This window comes from Bombus affinis, chromosome 1, assembly GCF_024516045.1.
Source record: "Bombus affinis isolate iyBomAffi1 chromosome 1, iyBomAffi1.2, whole genome shotgun sequence".
Classification (NCBI taxonomy): domain Eukaryota; kingdom Metazoa; phylum Arthropoda; class Insecta; order Hymenoptera; family Apidae; genus Bombus; species Bombus affinis.
The window spans coordinates 3,331,885-3,359,325 of NC_066344.1; the positions used below are offsets into that span (position 1 = coordinate 3,331,885).

A 27,441-nucleotide genomic window follows, 5' to 3' on the forward strand; every position below is an offset into this window, starting at 1 on the left:
CTTTTTTGTATGCCTTTGAAAATAATTATTGGAAGAAAATGGAAGTACCGTACGGCAGAAATTTAATCGCCGGAATTAAAATTGAATTGAATTTCTTTCTCGTATTAATTAGGTTAGTATGTAAGAGCGTAATGTAACATTTAATGGATATCGTGAATTTTAAAAGGATTAAGAATACCAATGTCCTTTAACCTTCTTCTTTCGATATTATAAAAGTAGTAAAGAAAAATAGGACGATGTACGACAAGTACGCGTATGGATCATGTCATCGAACAAAATATAGAGCAGAGAGAATATTTCATTGACAAACTCCGTTTTGCGCATCGACTCTGAAATATAATTATCTCTTGCCGTTTCGCGTCATTGGCCATTTAAACGCGTTAGCCGCTTGTAAGCGTCAAAAGCATATTTTTCGTTTAACCGGGCAAGCGCGGTTGATCCACGAGAATCAGCCACCACACGCTCGTTTCTTTGACACACAATTCTGTTTAACGTTATATACAGATGCGGTTGGCGGACTAAACAGTTGCTTGTTGATGCATAAAAATTCGAGCGTTTATAAGAGAAAAGGAGCAAAAAAAAAAAGTAGGAACAAGGGGGGAAGGTAACAAAAAATAAACAACTCGAGCTACTCGGGACGCTCGTTTCACCGTGTACGAGGAAGAAAGAAATACGAAAGAAAAAAAGAAGTTGCTGTCCTAAATTTATAGTCGCATCGCTCTTTCATAATTAAAACGCAGTACGCGCGGAAAGTACGCGTACAGAGGGCTCTAAAATTCTTTTTTAAACTTCACCATAGCGGATGAAACTTTAATATCCTCAACGTGGCTTAAACATCAGACTTTGTACCCATTCCCCTTCTGTATCGTAACTCGCGGCACGTCAGTCATATTAAAAGTATTCGCCGGCCTGTGTTGTATACGCTGGTCTCGTGCCACCAGTTTCATACCGCTCCAGAACTACTTTACTGGTGTGCCGGTGGCGCAAGTTTTCTCAAAATCGTTATCCTCTTTATATTGCAGAACCGGCGGTGGCAGTATGCTGAATGACGTCAACATCTCCGCGATATTGGACTCGTTCTCCGTCAGTTACGATAAAAGAGTAAGGCCGAACTACGGAGGTGAGTAGAGGATACGACGTCTTTTTTTTCTCTCCTGCCTATCGATAGTCTGATCATTCGACCACTCTCTGTGGTAGCGTCGATATATCGTGCGCAAAACCGCAATCACTGGAACGACAACCGACGCGACTAACGCTGCCGCCAGACTAATTATCGTTGCCCCGACTAACGAACCTAACAACCATCCATAGATAAATCAGGTTTTGCCTACGATGTTCGATTACTTTCGCATATACCTGCTTAATCGTCGCATTTCTGATAGTCGTTGCACGGACTGGGCGTACCGAGAGTTTGTTCCGCAGCGAACAAAGTATCGGCATTGAAAATTAATATATCACGCGTCTCTCTTACTATATAAAAAGAATGTTCGAAAGTTCGAACGAAAAGCTCGATGCTTTCAAGACGCGATGAATTACGAAACTTGCGCTTGGTTCGCTGCGAACATCGAACGAAGATTGCAACGTGTGCTTGGATCCAAATGGAATGAAGTTCGCGATGAAAGTGGCTAGATAGCGATGCTGAAACGTGGCTTTCATAACGAACCACCCGAACACGCAGATGTCGCGAAGGGAGAGGGGAAAAACGAGCGGCGAAAGAATAAAGTTAAAATCGATCAAGATCGAGAATCGGCCCGCAAAATAAGAGAAGCACGATTTTAACGATTGGAACGTGAGCGCGCGCGAACCAACCAACTCCGTGAAAACGCTGTGATAACGAACGAGCACCGTCCGGAGACGTTGATCGGTACGTGACAAAGGGATAAAAGCACGACGACAACACGGAAGGGATAGAGAAACGCTTGGGGAAATATTTTTGACGCCGTTTACTCTTTCGTCACGGATGATACAGAAAAGAATATTCCGGACAATGGGGAGAAACCTCTCGTGGGCGTGTACTTTGGCCGTGTGGTGAAAAATCTCAGCTAGATACGAATACGGAAGGATGAAAAATTCCCCATTCGTGGTTCGCTTTCTTTACGTCAGTCATTTATTTACCCACTGATAAACAATTTCGAGCAAGCTACTTTTGATAAGCGTGATATTTCTCAGAGAGATTAATGATACGTTTTATTCAAAAAGAATCGTACGTGTATTTTATATATCGGTGAATTAGAATTCGATCGAATCATCTCGTTTCCACGGAATTTTTATGGCTACGTATTTAGAATTATAAAATGGAATATTATCATGAACAGTATCAGAAACTAATCATACGGTTATAGATTAGTTTCATTCCATCCGTGAACGATGCTTCCGCCTTTCTAAATATCGAAATGATCGTATGAAGTCTATCGTCCCAAAATCTCACTTTAAAAATTACACACTGATATTCTTATCGTTCTTATCGTTTAAATATCTTTTAAGAGGTGAAAAAATGTGAACAAACTGCTACTAACCTGCGAACTTTGTCATTTCAGTTTTATGCTAAAGCTTCTTCGCAAACATTAAATGTCTTTCCGTTTGTTAAAAAAAAATTGCGAAATTGCGATAGGAAACTCGAAAAGAACAGGATCAAATTAATTAAGTAACGAAAAGATTAACAAGCGAAGAAAAATACGTCTCTATCGACTTGCCGTGAACGTAAATCGTTCTAAAAGAAAGTTACTCGGTTTGGTAAACCCATCGCCGGGACAGGGGATGCCAGCTGGCGTCCAAGAAACCGATAGGTGAAATTTGTTTACGTTGGAAGTGAATGGAACCGGTGGCGTTCGAGCCCCATAAACCGAATCCGCCGTTTTCAATTCCCGCGATAAAGTCGAATTTTCGGCCAGCTCCATAGAGGCAGGGCGGGGCTGGAGCGCTTCGATAAAACTTGGATCGATGCTGGGACGCGGCACGGGTTGCCACGGGTTACCGTTAACGGCATCTCTCTACTCCAGCCACGTTCCGCCACACAGTTCTTCACCTTCGATTACAATTTCAACATTCATTCCGTCAGTCGGCCGTCATCTCTCTGTCACTATATACCGCTGCGGTCCGTTCTCGAATTTCCGCTTCGGTCTCGCGATCCTCCTCGTGGTAATCCAGTCACCACGTGTCATACTCGAGAAATATGTGAAAAGTTTCCATAGATATATAAACGAAGATGATTTATTACGCGATTCTATAGATAATTCGTTAAATCCGAATCTTAGATTAGACTTGTTGAGATTGTATTAGAATTCGGAACGAGATATTAATCAGCGTTCGAGACAGTCACTGAAAAGTAGCTGATCGATCTTAGCTGGTCGCGATTAGATCGAAAATAAGAGAACTCCTTGTTAGATATTGAAGAGAATCGTGATTCGATCGGTATTCGGATCAGCCGAACAATTAACACTCGAGTTAGTTAGGCAATCGCTGGTCAACCGAAATCGCTTCAACCGAGAAGCAATTAGTTCCCACGTAGAATTAAGGCCCCTAGCAATTATTCACGGTTATCTCGGTTGATTTAGACGTTGTTTGCTAAACAAACCGATAAAATATAGCTGTGTCCAACCGAGTTACTTTTGTCATATTTCGATAATAACGTGAGGTATTTCAAACTTGAGAATCGAATTTAAAAACTTCACAGATACCTCGTTTGTTTTGCACGATGCTCGTCAAACAGACTAATAAAACAGAGGCGAGTCACGCAAATCACGTTCACGATGTTTCGAGAATATCGCAAAGTATTTGGAAGCTGAGAATTGAATTTAGGGTCCGCGTCGTCGTACGAGAAAGAGACGAAGAAAAAAGATCTTGGCGGCGAAATCGCGACTAACGAGATAGTGGGAGGGAATTCTGGCGGAAAATTTCGGTACGGTTTAACCCGCGAACGTGTCCAGAGCAGGAGAAAACAGTAAACAGCAACACGCTTTATTTATTCGCCACTGCTTCGGAACGTGTGCATTCATTTTCATTCCTGGGCTGATCCTGTGCTGGGACAGTTCCAGGAGCGACTCCTGACGCTGGCCGCGAGCCACGGTGACCCACGGAGGCATGCCACAATTGCGGTTTCTTGCTCTTTTCCCGCGGGAGACAATGCCGGAGAATTGCAGACTCCGAAAAGTGTGCCGACCGCGCGAATTACTCCGTGAAATAGCTCCCTATCGGTTCTCTTGTTTTGCCTCGAGACGATCGATTTTCTTGAGCTACTTTTAGAACCGCGCACAGGCCCCCTTCGAGATCCCCGATTCACCCGTTGAATATTCGACGAATGTATTCCCAGTAAATTACCCAAGGGAACAGGAAGAAGAGAAAGAAATATAAAAATGCGACAAACGTCGCAGATTGATCTGTGCGCGGAGCCAAATGGCAAACACGCGTCGTAAATAAGAGACCGATCGCGGAATTTCATTCGAGGCTCGTCTCGTTCGCTTTTTCTCGTCGTGGGTCGCTTCGATATTTCGCGTCCGATAGAATGCATTACATTCACGCGTTTCGAATTTATCGCTGTTCTGGCAAAAATGCCTATAAATCCCGAAGAGAATTTTCAATAGCCCCCTTATTTTTAGCGCGTTCGCCAAAGCCCGTGGTCGTCTCGAACCGTATCGGCTTCCCGTGGACGTCTCGAATCGTATCGGTTTCCCGCGGCCATGCCGAGCCCAATCGTCGATCTCTGCGCGGCTGGATGCGAGCGGCTCGAGCCTTCCAGACAGTCTGGATTTACTGGGTCCGTGGAATACGAGGTTTTAACATTTAAAATTTAAATGGCCACAGCTTTTTCTCGGACATTACGGACGGGCAAACGGGATATCTTGCATCCAGCATGGAATAAATAGACATCCCCGTGGCTGTATTCGAGTAACCGGCTTTCATTCGATATTCTCCGTAGCACGGTTAAATTTCCAGCATACGATTCTCTTTCATTCCGCTCAAAGTTTACGTAAAAATGACAAAGCACGTGACGAGGAAACACGATGTGCGGATATATGTTTGCGTCTTTTTCTTTTTTCGTTCTTCTTGCTTGGCTTTCTCGAACGTCGCTACGAGGCTCGCGTATATTAGCGAGCAAACAATTCGATCGATGGTTGGCTACGTAATTCGATATAGTTCAAGGACTCTGGTGCAACGATGCGCCCTTGGGTGTTCGTTAAACCGCTGATCGATGGAGGGCGTAAAGATTCGTTGTTAGCTGTAACAATGTTGCGACACGAGTATCTTCCACGAAACGGTGTATCGGCTACGGGAATACTCGGTTTCAAAGAGACTTAATAAGGGTAGGATATTGAGACGTTGAGAGGCTGATACCGAATACTGACGATTTAGGGGCGATAACGAATATAGATAGGTAATAAGATAGGCTACGATAGGATATATGCTGTCAAGGATAGCAATATCATACTCTAAAGTAAATTCTCTATTGTTTGAAAAAGGACCGACAGTGGAGAAACTCTTAAAGACGTAGGGAAAACTAGATCTCATTGTCAAGTGGAAACAATTTCGAAAATAAACCTTGAGACTGGCGTAGGAAAGGAAGAAATACATTTTTACGCTAAGACGAGATCTTTTACTAATATTTGCTAGATAAATTTGTTTGTCGTTAGAATAAAATTAAAGTAAAAAATTTATCCAGAGAATGGAAGAATTAATTTTTACGCTATTCCGGTTCGTATCGTTTGTTGTTGGAGTAAAATTATTCGAAGAAATGCAAAGAAATTATCCTTCCTGTGAAGAAAACGTGGCGTATTCAAATATAATTGTAAAAGGGTTCCAGACAATAAAATAAAGCAAAGCGTGTAGAACGATGAGGTTGATATTTTTCGTTGGAAATTCGTTTCCACCGATGTCTGTCGTGTTTGCATTTTTTCCATCTGTCTCTTGTTTTTTTTTTCTTTTTTTCTTTTTTTTAAACACGTTCTCATGGGCGATTGGCTTGGAAGGGTAAGCCATACCAACGCATTTCAATTAACCTGATACCACGTACGTTCGTTGCGTTTTGCAACGTGTACGCCGACCCGTCATTGTGAAATATGTGTCCCATATGGGACGTTCACTGGCTATAGGGTTTTAAAAACATCCCAGAAATGGAAATGAAGATATATCGAAGCAGCGCACGATGCCGCTGGCAGAGCCGTTGTTTACGAGTCAACTTTATCGCGAAAATGCCTGCCCTCGTGTTTCTCTCCCTTGGCCAACCTTCCCGACTCTTATTTTTCACTTCGTTCCCTCGAACTTTTCCAACAACCACCGTCTTCCACAGTTCTAATGAAATTCTTACGTCCTCTTCGTAAAATCACTCGATGCTCAGACTCCGACTTACACATCTGCGATAATACTCGAACAATTTCGTTCATTTCGATATTTGGATACTAAATGTACGTATATATTAAATTATTACCTGCGCGTTAAACTGTCAAAGTTTGAATCGAATCTCGCGAATTTCTCCACAAAGTTTACCCCGTAAACTGTAACGTGGAACGAGAATGATATCGACAAACGCGTAGAAAGAATATTTGATGTTTTCGGAAAGTTTTAGCTGGGGCGATTCTTAGGCGTAAAGAGAGAAAGAATCGGTTAGATTGCTAAAAAAAAAGATCTTATATTTGTAAGAGGACAGGGCTAACAATCGAGCCGTGCAATCAATAGGTTCTTTCTCTTTGAAAGCTATTATTCCGGCCATAAAAGACATGGAAATTCGATCAACGTTTCAGCATCGCGTTCAGAGTATCAACGAAGCTCTAAAGAGATAACCAAGCACACGTATCAAGAAACGATGATCCTAGTGGTCCTCTAATCGAGAGTAATTACCACTTTCAGCGATCCATCCGACGTAGCGATACCACTCAATACCCATGACATTCCACACTCACAGTAAAAAAAATTATTCACGAAATGAAACGAAAAAAAAAAAAGAAAAAAGCCAAAAAAAAAAAGTATACCATACATACATACGTATTTAGATACTGTAACGAGAATGATAAGAATAATAACTTAACAATCAGTGAACAAAAAAAAAAGCCATAGTCACCCCATCGTGTAACTTGTCCGCGGCCGGAAACGGCCGACTCAGTCTGACTAACCTTCGATTTCAGGTCCTCCTGTCGAGGTGGGCGTCACCATGTACGTCTTGAGTATCAGCTCGCTATCCGAAGTGAAAATGGTACTATACCTCTAGGTCTTACTCAGTCATTAACGCTGAAAATCGATTACTAATCATTTCGATCGTTCGATTAAAACATCCCCCACCCCATTTGCCCGAGCAACCACTTCTCTTTTTAGTGCCCGTGTATTTGAAACGACGATTGCCGCCAATCGTTACAGCCACGATCTTTCATGTACATATACCGACACACGATGCACAGATACACGAAACGAATAAACAGTCACGTATATGAATACGAACACACAGCCACACAATAAAAGGAATTGCTCTTTGAAACGTAACACGAAACAACGGACATACGAATGCACACTGGCAAACACTTACATTGGATGCATGCACGCGCACAGGAATGCATAGATTCTCCCTGAAACTCTCCGTCTTTCGTTTCCTTGTCGCTGGCATAACCTTCACCAAAAGGTTCGACCATACTCTCTGCTCGCATCTTTCTTTTACGTGTTCGTGGAACCTGGAAATACTTCGATGATTCGAAACGGCCCGGGATATTCCAGCGAATATCGAAAGACGAAGATCGAGCCGCGCTTCGAAGTTTTAAATACAATTTTCCGGATTGCTTCTCCGATTGGAAATCGCCCTATCGTGCAATAACGTCGTAGCCGTGATCGATCAAGCTGCGAGACGTGCAAGAGATAATCGATTAATTGCAGTCCGACCAGAGGAAATTCGTAGGTTTAATCTGGTTCTATCGCAGAGGGAAAAGGAGGAGTCGAATCCCCGAGGTCTCGGATAGGGCGAACCATCCGTCGCCCATTCGTTCGCTCAACCGCTCGCTCGTTCGTACGTGTCGAAGGCCGATTGGCGCTCTGTCGATGAAATTAGTTCGGTTGCCGTGCACAGAACCGCATCGCCTCGAGCTGTGTGCTCCTTTGATCTACTCTACGTTTCGTGAGAACGCCTGGAACCGCCGCGACAATCGTGTAACACGATTACGATCAGACGATCGTTGTTCAAGCGCGTCTTCCAACCAGCTCGATGTCCAATTCCTTGACACGATGCACCGAAACGCCAATCGACGCTAAGAAATTCTAATTACAAACCTCGAGGTCGTTTTGTTTAATTTGCATCGGCACGAAGGTTCTCGTTTGTACGATATATAGGACGATAGGTGAATCGATTTCTACGAAAAAATTAAAATTAACTTTCCGTTTTTTTTATCGAAATAAATATTTCCGCTTCTAAACAGGATTTTTTCTTGCATATTTTGTTATTAGGTTTGCCAAGCAGAGCCTGGCAGATAGTTGTTAAGCTTACGTTCGTTCTTTTTTTTTTTTTTTCAACCGTTATTTACTTTCCCGAATTTTTTATTTCTTTCTTTTTTAATTCATTTGTTCCATACACAGAGACGCGTGTTGATTTTATCATACTGAGGAACTAAAATACATAACGGCAGAATTGTTGCGTTTTCCCCAGTTTGCAAACAATCGAGTATCATTCTCGTTCGTCCGGTTCGAATTGCAGTACCAAAGTAAACAAGGTACGATACAAATTTAACTAGCTTTTCATGTTTGAACAATCGAGCCATATTCTGATTTTTACGATTAATGCAAACGAGTACAACCCAAGCGGAATAATGTACGCGATAAATAGAATCAAGTAGTACAGGTAAACGATTCGAACTACGGCCATGACTTACCACCGCAACTTCGTTAATGAAGAGGCGAGCCTAACCTGTCTTTATGGTCAAGAGGTGTGATCAGCTTGATACTGTGCATTAAATCAGCCTGGTTACCATAGTAGCGACTCGTGTTAATGTTAGAATTATTGTGCGCGTGCATGGAACACGCCGACACACGAAATACACGAAACACTCTCGTGGCAAGAAGTCACGAATAGAAACACGACAGAAACACCGAACCAAAAATGGACAAAGTACTATTTCGCGTGTGTGAAACGATGAAAGTGCTCGCAATCACCAAGTAGGCTACACTCAGAAAAAAGAAAAGGATCGAATTCTAATCGTAGATAGAAGTCGGCTCGTGATACCTTAGTAGTCTGGGCCCGTGAATCGTAGTCCGGTTGGATGGTTTGTATCTGTATTACACGCATAGTTCCTAGAAGGCACAGAACGTTCTATCTTTTTTTATTTCACTCTTCCTTCTCGTCGAATCTCTGGTGACCAATTTGTCAGTACTATACTGTTTTTTGCATACATATATACACATTCTAAACGGCCTGAATCGTTCTGATCTTACGTTTTTCCGAGTGTAGACCAAGTTATTACTCACTGTCTCCTGCTTGTTACTTTTCTAGCCTTTAAGCTGTCTGAAGCGTGGTCTGCTCTTGTAAGGAAATGACAAAAAAAAAATACGAACGAACACTTTTGTTTCCTCTCTATGTAGAAGAATAGTATCTTGTTCAATTTTGGATATATATATTATATATATATATAAATATATTACATACGCACGAACCGTCCCGTTTAGACCATTTTTTAGACGCTAGCTGCTATGCCGCGGTTGCTAAGATGGGCTGCCCGCCTGCCACCACTTACAATTATTATTATTCTATATTTTATTCCACCCGATTAAACCCCTGTTGCCCCCTTTTGCCCCCAGCCGCCGCCGCCGCCGCCCGCCCGCCCGCCCACCCCCCGAAAACCCCGCCCATCACCACCGTTCACTATCACACTTTCTACCTTCACCCCCTGTGTCTGACACCGCACGTATCACACGTTCGTTCTCAAACACGAATGACCCCGATTTTTCCACGTCTCGAACGACGTCCACACGTCCGTCCGATAGCTGATTTGTCAAAGCAAAAAATAAGTTAAGAGAAAAGACAAAAAGAATAAGAGGAAAGAGATGCAAAGAGACGATATATAGCTATTACAATTACACGCGACTAAGATTCGTCCGGGATCGACGATCGCAGTGACAATGACAGCGAATGTTTACGAGTATCGTTCGTTTCTTAACTCGAGGGTGAAAGACGAGTAAAAGAGACAGCGAAAGGAAAGAGACGAACGATAGAGTTGTAACTGGAAAATAGTTAAATAACGAACTTTGAAGGTCTGAAATGAGAAGGAATCGACATATCGCTCGGGGGGATGGACAGGTAAACGACAGGATTAAAACGATGGAGACAAAAAGAAAAAGAAAGACAACAACCGGAGATAAAAACAGTTCCGGATACGTTCAAGATATACGAAGTAGAGACACGCGTATAGCTGGCGCGATATAATTAGAGTGACTCGGTTAACAGCACCGCAAAACAAGAAACGGAAAATGTATAAAAGGAAAAAGTAACGAGAATAAACCAAAAAAAAAAAAAGAAAGAGAAGTGACAAAGAGTATAAAAGGAAATGAAACAAAAGACGATAGTCGAGCAAGGTAAAGTCACCTTGCTTAAACACGTGACTGTGATGGGTGTGTATATATATATATATAATAAGGATTATATATATATAACGAGTCAAGTGTGTGTGAATAATTCTTCTAGCTTGGAAAACAACGTGGCCGACGAGTGCTGTTGATTTGGTTCCGTGCAGGGTGCGAGCTCTCTTCGACTTGTACGCTTGCATTGTACCCCTAATTCGCGATTTTTTCGCGCTAACGTTTGTCCTAGAGCAGTTAGTATTATCATATCGATAGTCAAATATTGTTCGAATGTTTGTAAATAATATTCAACGACTATTCTATTCTATTCTAAAGAGAATGTCTCTACTTTGAGCATTAAACGAATCCGTTCTATTCGCTTTTTTCATCTTCCGTGAATCAGGGGTAACACACGAACTTAACCGTTATCTACGTACAATGTACCTGTCACATGTACGGTAACTTAGAAACTAGCGGATAATCAGAGCGACCAAGGCCGGATGGTTTTGTTGATTGCAGGTCCACCAGTGGAGGTTGGCGTCACCATGTATGTCCTCAGCATCAGCTCCGTGTCCGAAGTGTTGATGGTACAGTTTGCATTCTCAAACTCATACAGAACTCACATCGACAGCCGTTCGTTCATTTCTTTCTGACCCTTCCCCTTCGTTCGTGCGTGTACCGACGCGTGTACCCTCTTTTCTTTCACACTGTTCATGGAAAACTCGACTATTCACCGTGAGAGCGATCGCGGCGAATTGAATCGTCGCACATACGATACGATCCATCGATCGTTCCTCCACGCAAACGATCAATCGGGGTCGATCGATCGTATCGATACCACGCGATACCAAACGCGTCGTCCGAACGAACCAGCTTTTCGAGCGCGTCGTTCATCCAACTATGCCGCTTGTTTCCGATTGTTTGTTTCACGATTATCCGATCCGCATGTGTGTACGTGTGTACAAACGTTCTGGCGCAAATATCAATACGCTCGCGTTCCACGTGAAATTCAACGAAAGAACAACACGGGACAACGCGAGACGGATTAATAAATATTCGTCCATGAATATTCATCGTTCGTTAGCATTGTTCGAATCCGGTCGCGAAATCTTAGTGTTCACCGATTGGGACCGATGTCGCGTAAAGTTCGTCGTATAGAATGAGATCGGTCGCGGCGCATACACGCGTGTATCTATACGTCTCTGTTCGCGTACACAGAAGCCTAAACCGAAGTATTTCATACACGCATCGAAATCTCGAGGAATTCTCGACGGGTGACTGGAGAAACGTGCACCAAGAGACACATAGGCATCGCGGCTCGCGATATTTATGTTGGCAGCAAGGGGCATATTGGCACGTACACGTACACATTTGCATACAGATGCATATACTGTCTACCACTCACACGAAACAGAGACACACATAGAGAAAAGGAGAGATACATACGATGCATACATACGTATAAAAACATACGTACACACACTCACACACCCTACACGGATGGCCTACTAACCTACGTTTTTATAGCTCGTCACAGCTGTTTGGTTGGCTGAACTGTTACAAGGGAACCTTGCTACGTTCCACAGTCTTCGCAAGATATATTCTTGTCTACTTCGTTTATGGTTTATGGTTGACTCGTTTAATTCGATTTGCGATGTTCTTGTTGCATGGCCCTACCCGCAGTGCTCGAATCAGCGACGAGAGCTCGATCAGCAACGAAAACCAGCCGCGAACAATGGGAAACATATAGCACCCTCGGACAAAAAAGTCAGAAAAATACGTTCCACTATACACGCCAATCTGCTCTAACGCTTTTTACGGTTCTCTCGCGCAATATCGTTTTCTACCAATTCGTTTTATCGCTTAGAAAGGATTTACGAATCGAAGGGTAAAAGCAAACGAACGATATACTGCAGGTTATCCGTTCGAGTGGCAAAAAACGTCGCGTCCAATAAACATCCGCGACGTTATCAAAATTTTCGCGAATTTTTCCTCGTCTCTAAGCCGAGAGTTTAAGTACGATTGCTCTGAGCGAGGTTGAAAAGCGAACGAATCGCGATTCGAGTGCTGCAGGCCGCACATACGTTGAGGCACGCATATATACGCGTAGACTTACACGTATTTTTGCAATTTCTAGATGTATACGTATATAAGCGTGTATACAGCGTTACGTATGGTATATATATCTATATATATATTTTCTTTCTCAATATTTAAGATACGTACATAGCGTAATCATATAACGTATTGTGTATTGCGTATACTCCTGTAGTATTCAAAAGGTATCTGTTCCGGTGTCTGCAATCAGTTTCAAACTGGCACGAAACTGGATCCATTTCCGTCCGCCACAGTTTCAGGCTCCATACTTTTTTCCATCTTTATCGATCGATATCGAAACTTCAATTTTGTGGATTATATTTTTTGTCAGTTTTGTTTAGTCGTGACTTATGGACAAATGACAAATACTACGAGAAAAGCGAAGAATAAAGTTTTGCAAGTTGCGGACGATACAATCTGCCGGTTTGTCGAACGAACTCATAAATCGAAAAGAGATCATCGACGCTCGATCGTGATCCAGAATGCGAGTTTGGAGCTGAATGTACGAGACTGGACCCCAGGTGTTGAGCCCTGTGCGGAAACCAAATCAAGTCGACACTGTCACCTGGGACGTGACTCGCGATTTTTATACCCGTTGGCGAGCCTTCACTGTATATTCCTTTTTACCCGACCCTCTTTCCCCTTATCCGTCGGTTCTTCCGTTCTCAAATCTTCCTCCGTACCAATTTAAGCAAGGAGTGCAGTCCATCGTCGGTGATCGTCTAATCGGAAACTTGTTCCCTCTTCGGAAACTCGTCGAACAACTACCAAAGTAGCCAATTTTCCTATCAATTTTCCCTCCTTTATATTTCTCACCCGTTGTAGGCGCATCAGTGAGAAATTTCGCGCCGAACGATGCTGCACGAAGGCTCCTTCTTTCCTCGCCCTTTACTCTCGTAGATTCTGGACATCGCGTTTGTCAGACGGACGTCTCGGGTACCACGACGGAGACACGCAAAGAGGAGCGGAAATAGTGGCAAAAGAGAGAGTCCGTGAAACAATCGAACGAGAAAGACCATGTTCCTGAATTCCTGCTTCCTTCTGGCCAGCCGACGAACGCATAGAATATCAAAAAAAAAAAAAAAAAAAAAAAGAGAAAAGAGTATATAGCTTGTGCAACGTTGCGACTACGAATCGAGACTATACGAAATAATGTGTCTATAGATATCTATACATATATATATATTTCACATATATATATTTATATTATATTATGGATATAATACGACACCTATATTGAGCTGTATCATTGTCAGTGTGTGCAGTACGCTTCTGGTAGCTATGAATCACTATGATGCCGTACACATTCTAATTATTATTAATATTCAAGTATGTGTGTGCGTGCGCTTGTACAATCATACACGTGCACATGTTAATATCCACGCAGGTGTATCGCATCGAGATTATGTGCACGCGTACACACAGACTGGCCACTCGTCGAGGCGCAGAAAGCACAATGTGAAATACACGTTGAGCCAACCAGTGTTCTCGTACGAGCCTCTCTTGCCTTCCATCATTCGTCGCACACACTCTGCTGTTGCGTTTTTCCTTCGTTCTCTTCTTTTTTCCGTTCTTTTCTTCGTCTCTTTTCTTTTTTCTTCAGTTTCGATTCGCTTGCAAGCTTCTGCTTTTGAAACTGCTTCTTTCTATGTATGTAACAGCTTCGTTACATAGCCGCTAGTTGTTTCGTACTCCTCGTTCTTGTCCTTCTTTTCTATCTCGATGTTCGTAGGCAAACGCTTACCTGCGCTACTTGCCTGCCCGCGAACTCTCTTCTCTTGCCAAGGAAAAGTTGCGAAGTGTCCTTAGAAACACTCGACAAAGCGCGACCGACGTTCTTTGCATCGTTACGATGCTACTCGAAGAACGTGATTCCGAATTATATACCACTGTGCCAGTCGAGAACGAAATATTTCTTGTAGGCGTAACGCGGTCGGACAGGATCAACGAGGTCTTGAAGAATACGCGGAACATACATTTCCCGCACACATCGTTCGATAACATTAGGAGGAACAGTCAAACGGTTCGAAGATTCGTAAAATCGATGGGTAACGAGCGTCAAAATGCATAATACGACAAATTAGACGTCCAGTGCGCATCACGACACGACTGCACTGCGCCTGGAGGAACGCCAAACGAAGCAAAGCTCGCTGCCATGACAACTTCCGCCCGAAGTGACATCAACACCACATTACAACGGAGTTACTTTCGAGCCCACTTTAATTAAACTTGCATTCACAGATTCGCGTTCGCATCAGAAACTACTTATGACCACTAGGTAGACAATACCCAATTATATTAACAACCAGCAACTTTGCGCGCGTTCAATCGCGAAAGACGCAATATCATTTGAAACTGAAGACTCGTTGAAAAGTAGACGATGCCAGATATCGAAACGTAGCATACGTTGTTGCGATCGAGCACCACTTCAAGGATCCACTTTCCACGGAAATGAAAAAACCTCGTGTATACAATTGCAAAAAGTTGTTTACATGTTAAACATTGCATACATATTGTTCATTGAAAATGTTCACATATTTACATCACGGTTCGCTGTTCCGTAAGATAATCTAATATCGATACGTTGTTCTATCGCTTGGAAAGTTACGATTTATATTTAATATGTTATAAATGATGACGATGACTATGTACTAAGTTTTAATTTTATATTGTATGCGTGTATAGTATTAGTTTAGAAAGTAAAAAAGGTGATTTAGTTCGTTGACTTGGTAAGTAAGTAAATAAGTAGCAAAAAGTAAAGCTCTCATGCTCGATAAACAGGGTCGTTCGACTAATATCAAACGAAACAGTACGGTGGAATGGACTTCTCTATTTATTCCATTTTTATTATTTTCGTCTCCCAACTCCATCCTTGAAGCGGTATCCAAGCATCGCAATAGCATAAATCCGCACATTTATCCGGCATAAAACTTTCCGCGCTTGAAAACGTCACAAAAATATCGCGGCAACGTATACAGCGTCGATGACGGCGGTAAGCGTCGCCTCGGGTTGAAATCTTTCCAACATAGCTAGAGTGAGTGTCAGCCGTTATTGGAGCTGTAAAATGTCCAAGTTCGTTCCTAAAGTTTCCTGAATTTCTCTCTCTCTCTCTCTTTCTCCCTCTCTCTCCCTCTATCTATCTATCTATCTCTCTATCTCTCTATCTTTCTATCTATCTACCTATCTGCCTATCTACCTATCTATCTATCCTCTATCTCTCTCTCACTCTCTCCTCTCTTCCAACAAAATTTCACACCTATAACGGTTGCGAAAATTTCAGTGCAACGTTTGTAATAGTCGTAAACTTTTCGATAAAGCGTACAACGGGACAAGAGAACGCGAACCTACGAATTTATGGCGACAATTGTTATTTTATCGGTTGCACGATCCCGCAATTTTTTTCCTCTTCCTCTGTCACTGAACTCGTATCCTAAATCAAAACTTTCCCGACAATTTTTTCCTGCACGCATAAAAGTCATTTTCACATCCTCGCAAGCGAACCAATTACGAAATAAAGTAGAAGGGTGTCTACACGCGTGCATCGCACGCGTATAAACGCGTCGAGCGAAATAACGGAAACATCACCTCGAACAAGCTGGACTACATAATCGGAACACCGTGTTTATGCAACATGCGATTATGATCTCACGTGCAAGATGTATGGCGCAAACGCACGTGAAAGATATTTCATTCCACGCTCAATTGTGTACGGCATTTTTGGTGCGCTTCGGCAACTGACGATTTAACGAAGGAAAATTTTCGACACGAAAATAATTCAACATAAGTATTGATATACTGATCCAGAAGTTGATCAGAATTTCGTTATATCCGCTACGAGTAAGAATCTAATCGATCTCAAGGATATATCATATTTCGAAGATGATCGTTACATTGGACCGAGTGTTGAAACAAAATGATATAATTGATCAAATTTCACACTAAAGTTCCAACAACTTTCAGATCCTGCTGCATATCGTTGCTACTGTTATCAAGTTCGAAGTTCGATTAGACATAAGTATTTATAATTAGACTTAAGATTCTCTCTTCGCAAGTACGGTATAGGCAATGCATGTTGCTTCGATAGCGTTTCGTAGCATGCTGCACGTACTAGTAGTGTTGCCCAAGTAATAATAGTCTATATATGGAATACATATAATCACCATATACACGGTCCATGCACCTTACCGCTTTCGCGTGTACACACGAATTACCCTCGCGTCGTGGAACTCCCCAACTGAGATCGACCACGTCGACAGAGATCGGATGCGAGTGAACCGTATACCGAGCGATACAGCTCGGCTTCAACCTGTATAATTTCCATTTCTATAGAATTATCTTATCGTCGAAACTTCGAAATAAGTGTCGAAATTTCAGCAATAGAGTACGACACGTAACCAGTAATTGACTGTTCACGCTCAAAGATCTCGAATTATTAAAAAGGACCTGGTATACAGTGGCGGACAAAAGAAAGTTTACGAAATAAGAAATATACAAAGACACCGTAATTTTACAAAATGAATTGCTATTTAACAAGAGCAACGAATAAATATAATATGTGGTGAAAGACGTTTAGTATAAGGTTTATTAAAATTCATAGTGCATTAATTTTAAACTTTCCTATGTCCGTCACTGTATTTAAATCGTTAAAATTAAAAACAAAAGCTTTTTGTTTCTGCAGCTTCGCGTTTCTTGCGTTTTAAGAATCTCGGAATATTTGATTTTCAAAATTCTAAAATTGCTGGAAGACTTTTAACTTGCTAAACGGGATGCAAACGTGATTTATAGCACGATCGATATACGCCTTACTTGTCTTTAATAAGTGAACTTTTAATAGCGTCTTCGTTAAATGGTGAAACTTTAACCGTGTTTAAATGTGTTCCCTTGTAATTACGTCTCAATAATAATAGACTAATCGAGAAACTTTGATCTCGAATAATAAATCTAGCCATCGGAATCGGCTGATTACGCTCCAACTATTCGCACGGCCACTTAAACTTTCTTCTTGGAACAAATTACTCGCCTCGTAAGTGGAAATATACGACGAATAGCACGCTACAACGTCTGATGAATTCACGATGGACTCGCGCGAAATCACTTCTCTTTTTTTTCTTCCTTCTCTTCGCCCGATGAATCGAACCAAGTAATCAAAGTTTAACGGAAGAACCTTGAATATTTCAAGACGCGTAACTCCTTTCCGTGAGAATCTATTCCTAGTCCTCTTAAATTACAGTAGTTACGTTCGACGGCCGTCTATTAAAACGGCGGTACTTTTAAATATTAAATCTATTCACTCTGCGAACCGCTTCACATAAAATCGCGCCCATTCAATCGCGCCCCGATTTCTTCGTCATGCGTAAAATTTTTGATTGAGCGTTTCACGATCTTCCGTTCACTTGAACTCGAATAACCAACCCGTGAAATCATTTGTTGCGAGTGAAAATCGTTCAATTTTATGCGATGTTTTAACCGCTCTCTGGATTCGATGCATTTGTGCAGAAATTGTATATAAATATGCGTTGGTTAATACCATCGACAAATATAACATCAACTATCGAATACGAAACTATAGCTTCGTGATACAGAGAAAATAAAAATAATTTCATCTCGATTCCAAAATTAAAACGTACGACGTTAAAAATTTTCGCGGGACAACTTGCGACAACTTTCACGAAAGACTGGTGTCTTGGCTTGCTTTAGCTACCAGCGTGAGATCAGAACAAAACACTGAAGGAGAGCGTCGATAAGGTTACGCGAGTGTTCAAGTAGGCGATTTAGCGCGTTACGATAACCACGACACGTGGTAACCAGTACGGAGAAGTCGTCAGCAACAATCGACCAGAGTTTCCAGCTACCTGTCGACGTTTGCGATCTCAGTTCTGCGTTTCCTCTCCCATCGATCGATCGCTCGAGCCCCTGTCTCCTACAATCGCGCCGCTTCACGTTTTCGTTTCTCCGTGTTACGTCTCGCTGTTTCCCCTAACCGTTTGAACCCTCCGTCAATTTCGCGTACAACCGTATCTCTCTTACTTTCCGTTTGTCTTTCTCGCGATGTCTCCATTCCCGTGGAAAGACGCTGAACCTTCCTTCCGTCACAAACTACCCCGCCTCGCAAACAAACAAAGAGAATACGATACACGCGAGAAAAACGAGGAATAACGTGTAATATAATCGCGTTCTCTCGTCAAATAGAATGACGAATATTTCTTTTCGCGATACGTTCATAGATATTCGCGTAGACGCGTTTTAATGACAATACGAACAGCCTTCTCGTATTCGTCGACAGATAAACCGCATGTTTCGAACGTGCAACGTATCAAATAAATCAGAGAATTTAATCGATGCAAATCTATTTATTCGTATAAAGTGGGATGAGAGGCGCGTCAGATAGAAGACTCCGCGTTATCCCGTCGCGATATCGGTTTGCATTCGCTCTCTTCCTCACGTATCCGGCGAAACTATGTTATTTTTAACGAAGGCATTGTCGCGTAAATGCTGTTAGTCTGTACGAACGTGTCACGTTGCATTGTTCGGACCCGATGCTTTGGCGTCCATTGTAATTCCCAGACGATCGTGTCGATCGAAAATACGATTCTCGCGGCGTTTTACGATCCGAAATTCGACCACGGAATTACTTACTTTTACGTTCTTCCACGCTCGTTCTCGCGTGTCGTATCGCACCACGATTATTTACGACTCTAATGAAAGCACTCGCGTGTGTATGTGTGTCTCATGCCAGGACTTCACGCTGGATTTTTACTTCCGGCAATTCTGGACGGACCCGCGGCTGGCGTTCAAGAAACGAGCGGGCGTCGAGACGCTCAGCGTCGGCTCGGAGTTCATCAAGAACATTTGGGTACCCGACACGTTCTTCGTCAACGAGAAGCAGTCGTACTTTCACATCGCTACCACCAGCAACGAGTTCATTCGTATTCATCATTCGGGAAGCATTACACGTAGTATACGGTGAGTGACAACGATTATTTCATTTCTAATTATAAAATAAGAATAGTCTCATTTATAAGTTACTAATTATAGAACAGATGCAAGGATACATATTTTATCCTTTGCAATTCTTTGGTGCCTGTACTGAAACGTTAATCCGTTCACGATTAATTGTACATTGTATCTTAGTAAGCTATCGGTTAAATAAACGATAGATGTATTTATTTTCGGCAAAACTAATCACAAGTTTTAGGTTGTTATGTCTTCTTCATTATTTCTTTCGAAAGACCTGATTCTATTATTAATAATTGAAGCCACATCGACCGACTCCATAAAACGAGAAATAGAAGAATGCAATGATTTTACAAATACTGTTCCTTAAATGTATCTTAGAATTATTCGTGTCACCTGTTCGTAACGAAGGTAGGAAATTATTTGTTTCTTGAGAATTAAATATTAATCGCGTGCCTTTGTAACGAAATTAATTAACAAGAAGTGGATCGATTTGGTTTCTAAAAGGATCAATCAAGAGAATGCAATTTTTTTCACAGGCTCCAAAAGAATTCTGTCCTAAAAGGATTAACGACGTGAAAATTTGTTTTGACATATAAACAAAATTGGGAGAAAGTTCGCTTGCAATTTTATCTTTCTCGAAACGAAATTTTTGGTTCTCAAAAACTTCACTCCAAAAGCGTGTTGAAATTGCTATATCGCATGTAAAATTCTCAGTGTGCAAAGGATCAAGTCTGATAAAAAGACGATTTCGATGTTAATGCCAGCTTTAATTTGTAATTAAAATGGTTGAAAAGTATCCTCGACAAAGTATCCTCCAATTTCTCTGAACACAAGACGCAGCAGTATTTCGTAGCACGACGTCGGCAAAAGTCGGCGAACCCCTAAACGAAGAAGACTTTCCAAGTAATGGAATATATTTTCTAGCGTGAGGAGGAGCCCGCGATAAAACTGCCACGTTCAGACGCGATTTTAACCCCGTTTCGATACCCCGTACCATTCAAGAACCGTCTAAACATTGGAGAAAGCAGTCGTACCAACGACGACAAATTTTCTCCCGAGGATCGGTCGTCATCGTTTCCATCCCCTTCTTCATTCGACACTACGTCGTATTATCCCCCATATCCATTCCCCTCTAAAACAACGTCAAGTGTTCTGGTATTAACGGCGCTGCTATATTCACGCGATCCATGCATACCTAACTTTCCCGTGCGCACCCTTTCGTTGCTTTATATTACATTGCCTTCCGGATCTAGAAACTCAAGGCCGACCGAACGTAGGCGGAAAAGCGAAAAACACCAAGAGAAATTGATCGGAATGGGTATCGATGTGTATATTTGGACATAGATTGTCTATGGTTGAACGAATATTATAACGATAACCGTTGCTTGAAATTGGCAATAGTACGAGAGATTTGTACAAATTTCTTCTAGCGGACCTGAAGTTGGTCCTCCAGCAACGATATCGATGTATGAATTTTTAATGTCGAGCAAACGTTTGATCGTAATTTTCGTTTATCACGTTCCATAAATTCAAAGTAATGTTTGCGTTTGTTACAGTTTAACGATCACGGCATCGTGTCCAATGAATCTGCAATACTTTCCGATGGACCGGCAACTCTGCCATATCGAGATCGAGAGCTGTAAGTACGCACGTGCGCGTGTATAAATGCATACATAACTGAACCGAAGTGACGATCTCAGAAAAGTTCGACACCCTCGCCTCTGTCCACTGTCACACAGACACGCTACATACGTTACATGGAAACATACGATTCGAATTTATCATCGGAGCATTAACAGTGTCGATCTTGCGAACGGCAATCGACGTTACCTGTATATTTCAAATATCGTTCTGAAAATTTCGTTTGCTAATTTCCACTCGTTATATACTCGGTCTCGATGAAAGTTAAAAACATTTTATCGCGATGAAGTTGAAGTTAAAAGACGTTTTGAATCGGATGAAGGGAGTCGATTGCCGTTGATTAAACGCGACTCAACTGTACATCGCTTTCAAACCCTTTTTCAGATAAGCTCAGAAAGACGCTTCTGTCGTGTACATTTGCGTCAAACGTAACAGGAAAAAGAACAGATTATGAAAAAAACGAAACCTAAGGGAACCTCGTATGTTCTACTTTTACACGCTCATACGAAATCTCGTTACCCGACACCTTACAGCCCACCCCCTTCAACGCGACCTCCCCCGCTCTCTCTCTCTCTCTCTCTCTCTTTTTCCGCCTCCCACCCTTTCCCCGAATCCATGATAATCTCTTCTCTTCCTTTTTCTACTCTGTCTTCTCCTCTCTAGCTATCTATCTATCTGTCTGTCTGTCTGTCCATCACTCGCCACTTTACACGCTCACTAACACGAATCAGTCACACGATCCGCGGCATCGTCGTGGATCACTTTCATTCACTCGGTCCACTCACTCACTCGCTCACTCACCCGCTCTCGCTCACTCTTATTGGGTTTTCTATACCATTCACGATGACTGTTTTACCTACGTGACATCGTGAACTTGCCGAGGCAGACGCGTGCTTTCGTTTGAAAATTCCACCGATGGGCGAATCGAACAAAGGAAAAAAGAAAAGAAGAGGAAAAAGAAAACAAACAACGTAAAGAAACTTTACACCGAAGGGGATGATGTTTCAGAGTTTAATAATCGATCGAATGGATATCCTCGAGAAAACTTTTATCCGAAAATTTGTCTTAACGCGTTCAACGGGGCACGTAAAATCGAAGGGAGCCCCTGGTGAAGATCAATTTTTCTATAACGCGTATCCATTTATCCAAACATCGTTCGCAAGAAAGTATAAAATTCCGATGATCGTACGTACGTTCGCGTCTTGCACGTTGAATGCGTTACATAGGATTGGACGTAATTAACTGCCTTTTGAACGGATCAGGATCCTGGAATAGTTGCAAGGTTCGCCTATTTCGATCGTTTCGAGTCGAATCACGCGTGTGGCTCGGCAACGAGGCACAGTGTGCGAACAACAAGAGCACCTTGACGAGAAGCGTGTTCGCAATAGCCGAGACGGCCGTCTCGATCGGGTCGCTCGCTGTATACGCAATCAACCCTGACGTTGACTTCAGCACGAAAACGAGTCGACGACATACGGCTCGATTAGACGTGCCGCTGCGTTTAGGCTGCTAATAGTGTTACGAGAACGCATAGAGAACGAAAGGTCTCGCAAATCGAGAAACAAGCTAACGCCCCTGGTAACACACCAGTGTACGGTGGCACGTACGGGAAAGCTAACCCAACCACCTTGCGTGGGTGTAGATGTGCGGCTGCGAATTCCTCTTTGTGTGTATGTATAAACGCGCGAATGGCCTGTGAGCGTGTGCGTATTATCACGAGCTCGCGCCGATTATCACTGCTGCAAATTGCACGCGATTATTGGGTGTGTGAAACCGAAAGAGGATGCCCGGATGCTCACCCTCTCTCTCTCTCTCTCTCTCTCTCTCTCTCTCTCTCTCTCTCTCTTTCTCTCCTTTATTCGATCGAAGGGTTTCTTTCAATCATTCTAATAGCGAATCAATTCGAACGAACGAATTTTTCTCGTTCCACTTCGATCGAAGCATCGTATCTCGTTCGAGAGAGGGCTAGCTCGCGGTAAAAAACAATTAATTAGCCTTCGAAAATCGGTGATGGTCGAAAAGCGGGCAAACCGCCGCCTCGTTAGAAATATTTATCGTAAACAAGTTATTAACTCGTTAACGATAATCGGCCCAGCAGTCTGATCATTTAGTAGCCATTAAATCATTGCCCCTGTATCAATAAGTTCGGTAATTGTACCGTATAATCCTGTAGCCAGCTATTCGCCTCAGTTCTCGATAACGATACAATATGTATTATCGATGGTCGGATAAGCAAATAAATGATAAAACGAACGCACCTGGTAACCAACCAGCTAAATTACAACGATCGTTTCGCGTAACGATTCTATCCGACGATTGTATAAGGATTGAAACGAGGAGAAACAAAGAAAAAAAAGAAACAAAAAGGAGTCGTGAAACGCATCCGGTGCCTTTGATTATACCAGAAGTCTAGCGGAGATTGGTAATCTATACGGGGACAATGGAAAAAGTTTCGGCCTAACTCGTTCCGGCTAAGAGATCTATATTAAAACTCAGTCGTTTGCAGGATACGACGAAAGGCCGCCGGAAGTCGGACGCTCGAGATATCAAAGTAACTTGACCAAGTTCGTTGATTAGTTTCGCGGAGTAGAAAGCCGGATCGTGCCGTCGTCCTTAATTGCTCCAGCTTCGTCCCCGGCGAAATTATTACTGTCGTTAGAAGTATTTCTGTTCCGATCTGTCGCGGCCCATGCGCCATTCCCACCTACCGCCCATTCCGCTTCCTCGCGAAATGGTAATTAATAACGATTAATATCAAGGCTGATACTACTTACGTAAATGGACGAAGCATCAATCGTCGATTCCAGCCAGCTCGAAACATTCGGCAAACATTCCGCTTCCTAGAAAACGATATAAAAGCGCGCTCTTAGTAATACCGTAATGGAGGAAATGCGTGCAAACGCAACGCGAATAGATTCCAATCTAACTATAAACGACGAGTAATTACAGAAAATTGTTCGACGACTTTCAACGCTACTCGTTTCCAGAATATTTCCATCGGTCGCTAATGTTCTCGCGTAATTTATTTTAATTAATACAACTTTATTCGTCCGACCAAATCCACGTTTTAATTCGGTCTAATTAAAACAATGCTCGCTTAATTATCGATCGAAATGTACTCTCCGTTACCCCGAAAATTCAGGATCGTCGTTATTCGTATTTAACGAGTTACGTAATATTTTCGCCGTAACTATTTTGATTCGTGGAAAATAATGAATCCATTGTAGCCCTACGCTGAATGGACACGGAGGAAGGATATTAATTAAATTTTTTCAAACGCGATTCATTGGCATCGTTATTTTTAATCCCGTTATCGGTCGATGTAACACGCCCACTCGTTATTGTCGCGATTTATCGAGCCGGCATAGGTCATCAACGACAAACTTGGTCAAGCCCGAGAATTCATTTGCGAGCCCGAGTGAAAAAATAAACGACGTCCTTTGTTATCGAACCAGTTTGTGATGTTTGGCCTGCTACGTGGCGCATTAACGTTATTGTACTACCGCGTTTTCCAATATAATCGCGTTTCGGCGTTACACGATGTTGCCATCGTCGACGAAAGCGGACGTGCAATTTGCAGTAACTCCAAACGACAGGTAGTGAGCTCGATCACGCAGAAGTACGGTCAACCGTTGATCCACCGTTGGTGGATATCGAGCTGACCGACGTTTACGCAGCAAGGGCAGACGCATTTCGTGGTGGTTTGTAGACTTTAAAAAAAAAAGGGGGTAAATATTTAAAGAGTAAAAAGCACATATCGAAAAGAAAAAAAAAAGTTGAGAATGTAAAGAGATTATCCTCGTCGAGAATAATTCGAGGACAAGTACGAGTTTCCGCATCTTCGATCGCAATCTGCGTGACATAACCGTACATAACCGTAAAACGTATTTACGAGCATCCTCCGAAGGGTCTCCACTGTACCAATTTACCACAATTGTGAACTATCACGTCGGTCTTAGCAAACTTTAGTGTAATTTCTCCGCAACCGCATACGGCGAATGTCTCGCTACCGTGTCGAGTTTCTGCTCGATCGGGAATACGCGCAGAGAATATCGACTCAGAACGAAGGTATTCAAAGATATCGATGTAAAAAATCGAAAACAAAAAAAAAGATGCGAAAAAGTAAATAGGAAAAAAAAACGAGGAAAAATTTACGACACGATATCAAACGACGGAGAAATCGCACAAAAATTGAGGAAACCATAGAGCACACGCACAGCTGTATATATCAGACAATTTTTCGAACAAAACGATCAAAACATATTATAACTTTGGCTCCGACGACGAAATGTCTTTACGAACGTGTGCTACATGAATACACTAAAAGTCACCACTTTGCCACTGTCACAAAACCACCACCACCACTTGACCATCACTATCACAAAACCAAGCCCCCGGCCCCCTCTAAAAAGCCTCCGACATATAGCACTGAGCCTCGTGTCCGGGGACGTAGTAAAGGGCCGACGACGGCCAGCCCCGAAGGAGGCTAAACACAGAAAACGACGTGTCGACTACGGTGCGACCGAATTAAAACGCATTGTGCATCTAGCCCAGCGCATGTAAGAACGAAACGACTGCAGCATTTTAGCCACGACGTGACGTGCCGTGGCCCCGTTCTCGGTATGCCTATACATATTCATTTTTTCGAATATCTAGTTACGATATATCGACCTTGGAAAACCGATTTTCTCTTATTTTGTTAATATTCCAAAAACTGGTACCCAATTCCCCCGGCCACTTTTGCGTATGCTATTAATCATACTTATAGAACCGTAGTTTGATGATACTTCGTCCTAGATGAAAGTCGGCATGCCTTTGGCACGAAAATATTTTGTTCCGCTCTCTTAACCCAGGACCGAATTTTCGACTGCGCAACTTTAGTCGGCATCGAGTTTTTGCTTCCTGTTATTTATACTTGTGCGTGCCTTTAACGATCCGTTGAATGCGCCGCTTTGGGTATCGTCGGTAATCTACCATGTATTCACCGGAGAACGACCGGTTCTCGTTGCTTAAGCGAAGCATTTAGAATCTAAATATTTTTTTCCACCAGATCGTAGTAAAACGACTATCTCCCTGAAATTGATTTCAATATCGTTATAACGGATCTTGATCTATCTCTTTTTAATTCTACGAATTATCCGCAATGGAATATCAAACTTGGGCAAAGTTCTTGAAAAAGTTCAAACAGATAAAAATTCGATTTAAATCTTTTACTTTGAACGATACATTTCGCTAGTATGCTATCGCGATTTGAATAATTCGCTCGTCTCGTTTCAAAAGAAATAGTTGCCGCGGCGGGTACGGCCGATCGTTAAAGTAAAAAAATTGATCGACTGAATTCGATCCAGGCTAAATGGGATCCGATAATAGCATACTTTGCGAACGCGAATATTGCAAACGACCATTCCAACGGGAGTAAAAAGAAGTTAAATTCCGTGTTCAGAATTCGTGTCACTGGTAAAGCACAAAGCATGCGGCATCGGGCATGACGTACAAAATTACGTGGCACGAAGCATGCGATTGTATATGCTGATGCATGTATACGTGCGCGTGCGTGTGTGCGTGTGTGTGTGTGTGTGTGTGTGTGTGTGTGTGTATACATATATATTTTGTGTGTTTATATGTGCGAAGGGAACGGGCGCGCGCGCGCCTATCCGCCAAGTCCAACCACGTATTTTCCAAATCCCGCACAACCACCGCATGCCGAGGCACGAAACTTTTTTTCTTCGCTTCTCCATATCTACTTTATACACTTTCCACTTATCGTCTTATATAACCTAAACTTGGTACCACCACTACGATCCTATACGGTTCTCTTTGCTAATGTTGCCGCAACCCTCCTTTTCTTACGGTATTTCGCCAGTCACTCTGGCCTCTCCTTTTTCCCCTCCGCACCCCTTCAACCCAGTAATGCTTAACGTTGCCCCAATCCAGGAAATTTTTTTTTTTTTTAGAGAAGAAAAAGAAAAAAGACGTAACCTGTCCATTTGTAATCGGTTTACGCGTATTGCTACATTTATAATGTACGCTATATTGCTATATGCGGCGAACATCGGCGAACAGAGTATTCTTTTACCGTTTCTGAAAAACATTTTTTGCAAACGTCAGATATGGATGCACATAGAGGGTAGTAACTATATTTTATACCGATTAATGTTTCGTTAAAATGTAGAGAAATAATGTAAACGTTTTGCGTTTTGTAAAATACGACATATTTTGTATTATATG

The 27,441-nt window shown here is 42.3% G+C and overlaps 1 protein-coding gene and 1 long non-coding RNA gene across 17 annotated transcripts in view; one reads left to right on the top strand and one right to left on the bottom strand.

Annotated features, from left to right (window-relative positions):
• Positions 1–27,441, bottom strand: part of LOC126916161 (uncharacterized) — a 218,078-nt gene that overhangs the window by 169,934 nt on the left and 20,703 nt on the right. For all 5 annotated transcript variants that reach the window (XR_007710500.1, XR_007710484.1, XR_007710502.1 and 2 more), the window contains exon 2: positions 23,988–24,053. This is a non-coding gene — a long non-coding RNA (uncharacterized LOC126916161). The remainder of the gene's footprint in view (positions 1–23,987; positions 24,054–27,441) is intronic.
• LOC126914319 (gamma-aminobutyric acid receptor subunit beta) overlaps positions 1–27,441 on the top strand; it is an 89,779-nt gene that overhangs the window by 49,276 nt on the left and 13,062 nt on the right. For 7 of the 12 annotated variants that reach the window (XM_050718134.1, XM_050718318.1, XM_050718403.1 and 4 more), the window contains exons 2-5: positions 1,023–1,120; positions 7,116–7,183; positions 19,352–19,578; positions 21,129–21,211. In XM_050718134.1, the coding sequence (XP_050574091.1) occupies positions 1,023–1,120; positions 7,116–7,183; positions 19,352–19,578; positions 21,129–21,211 (476 nt within the window). Of the gene's footprint in view, positions 1–1,022; positions 1,121–7,115; positions 7,184–11,037; positions 11,106–19,351; positions 19,579–21,128; positions 21,212–27,441 lie in introns of all 12 variants that reach the window. The other 5 variants (XM_050718223.1, XM_050718664.1, XM_050718807.1 and 2 more) reach the window with 1 other exon arrangement.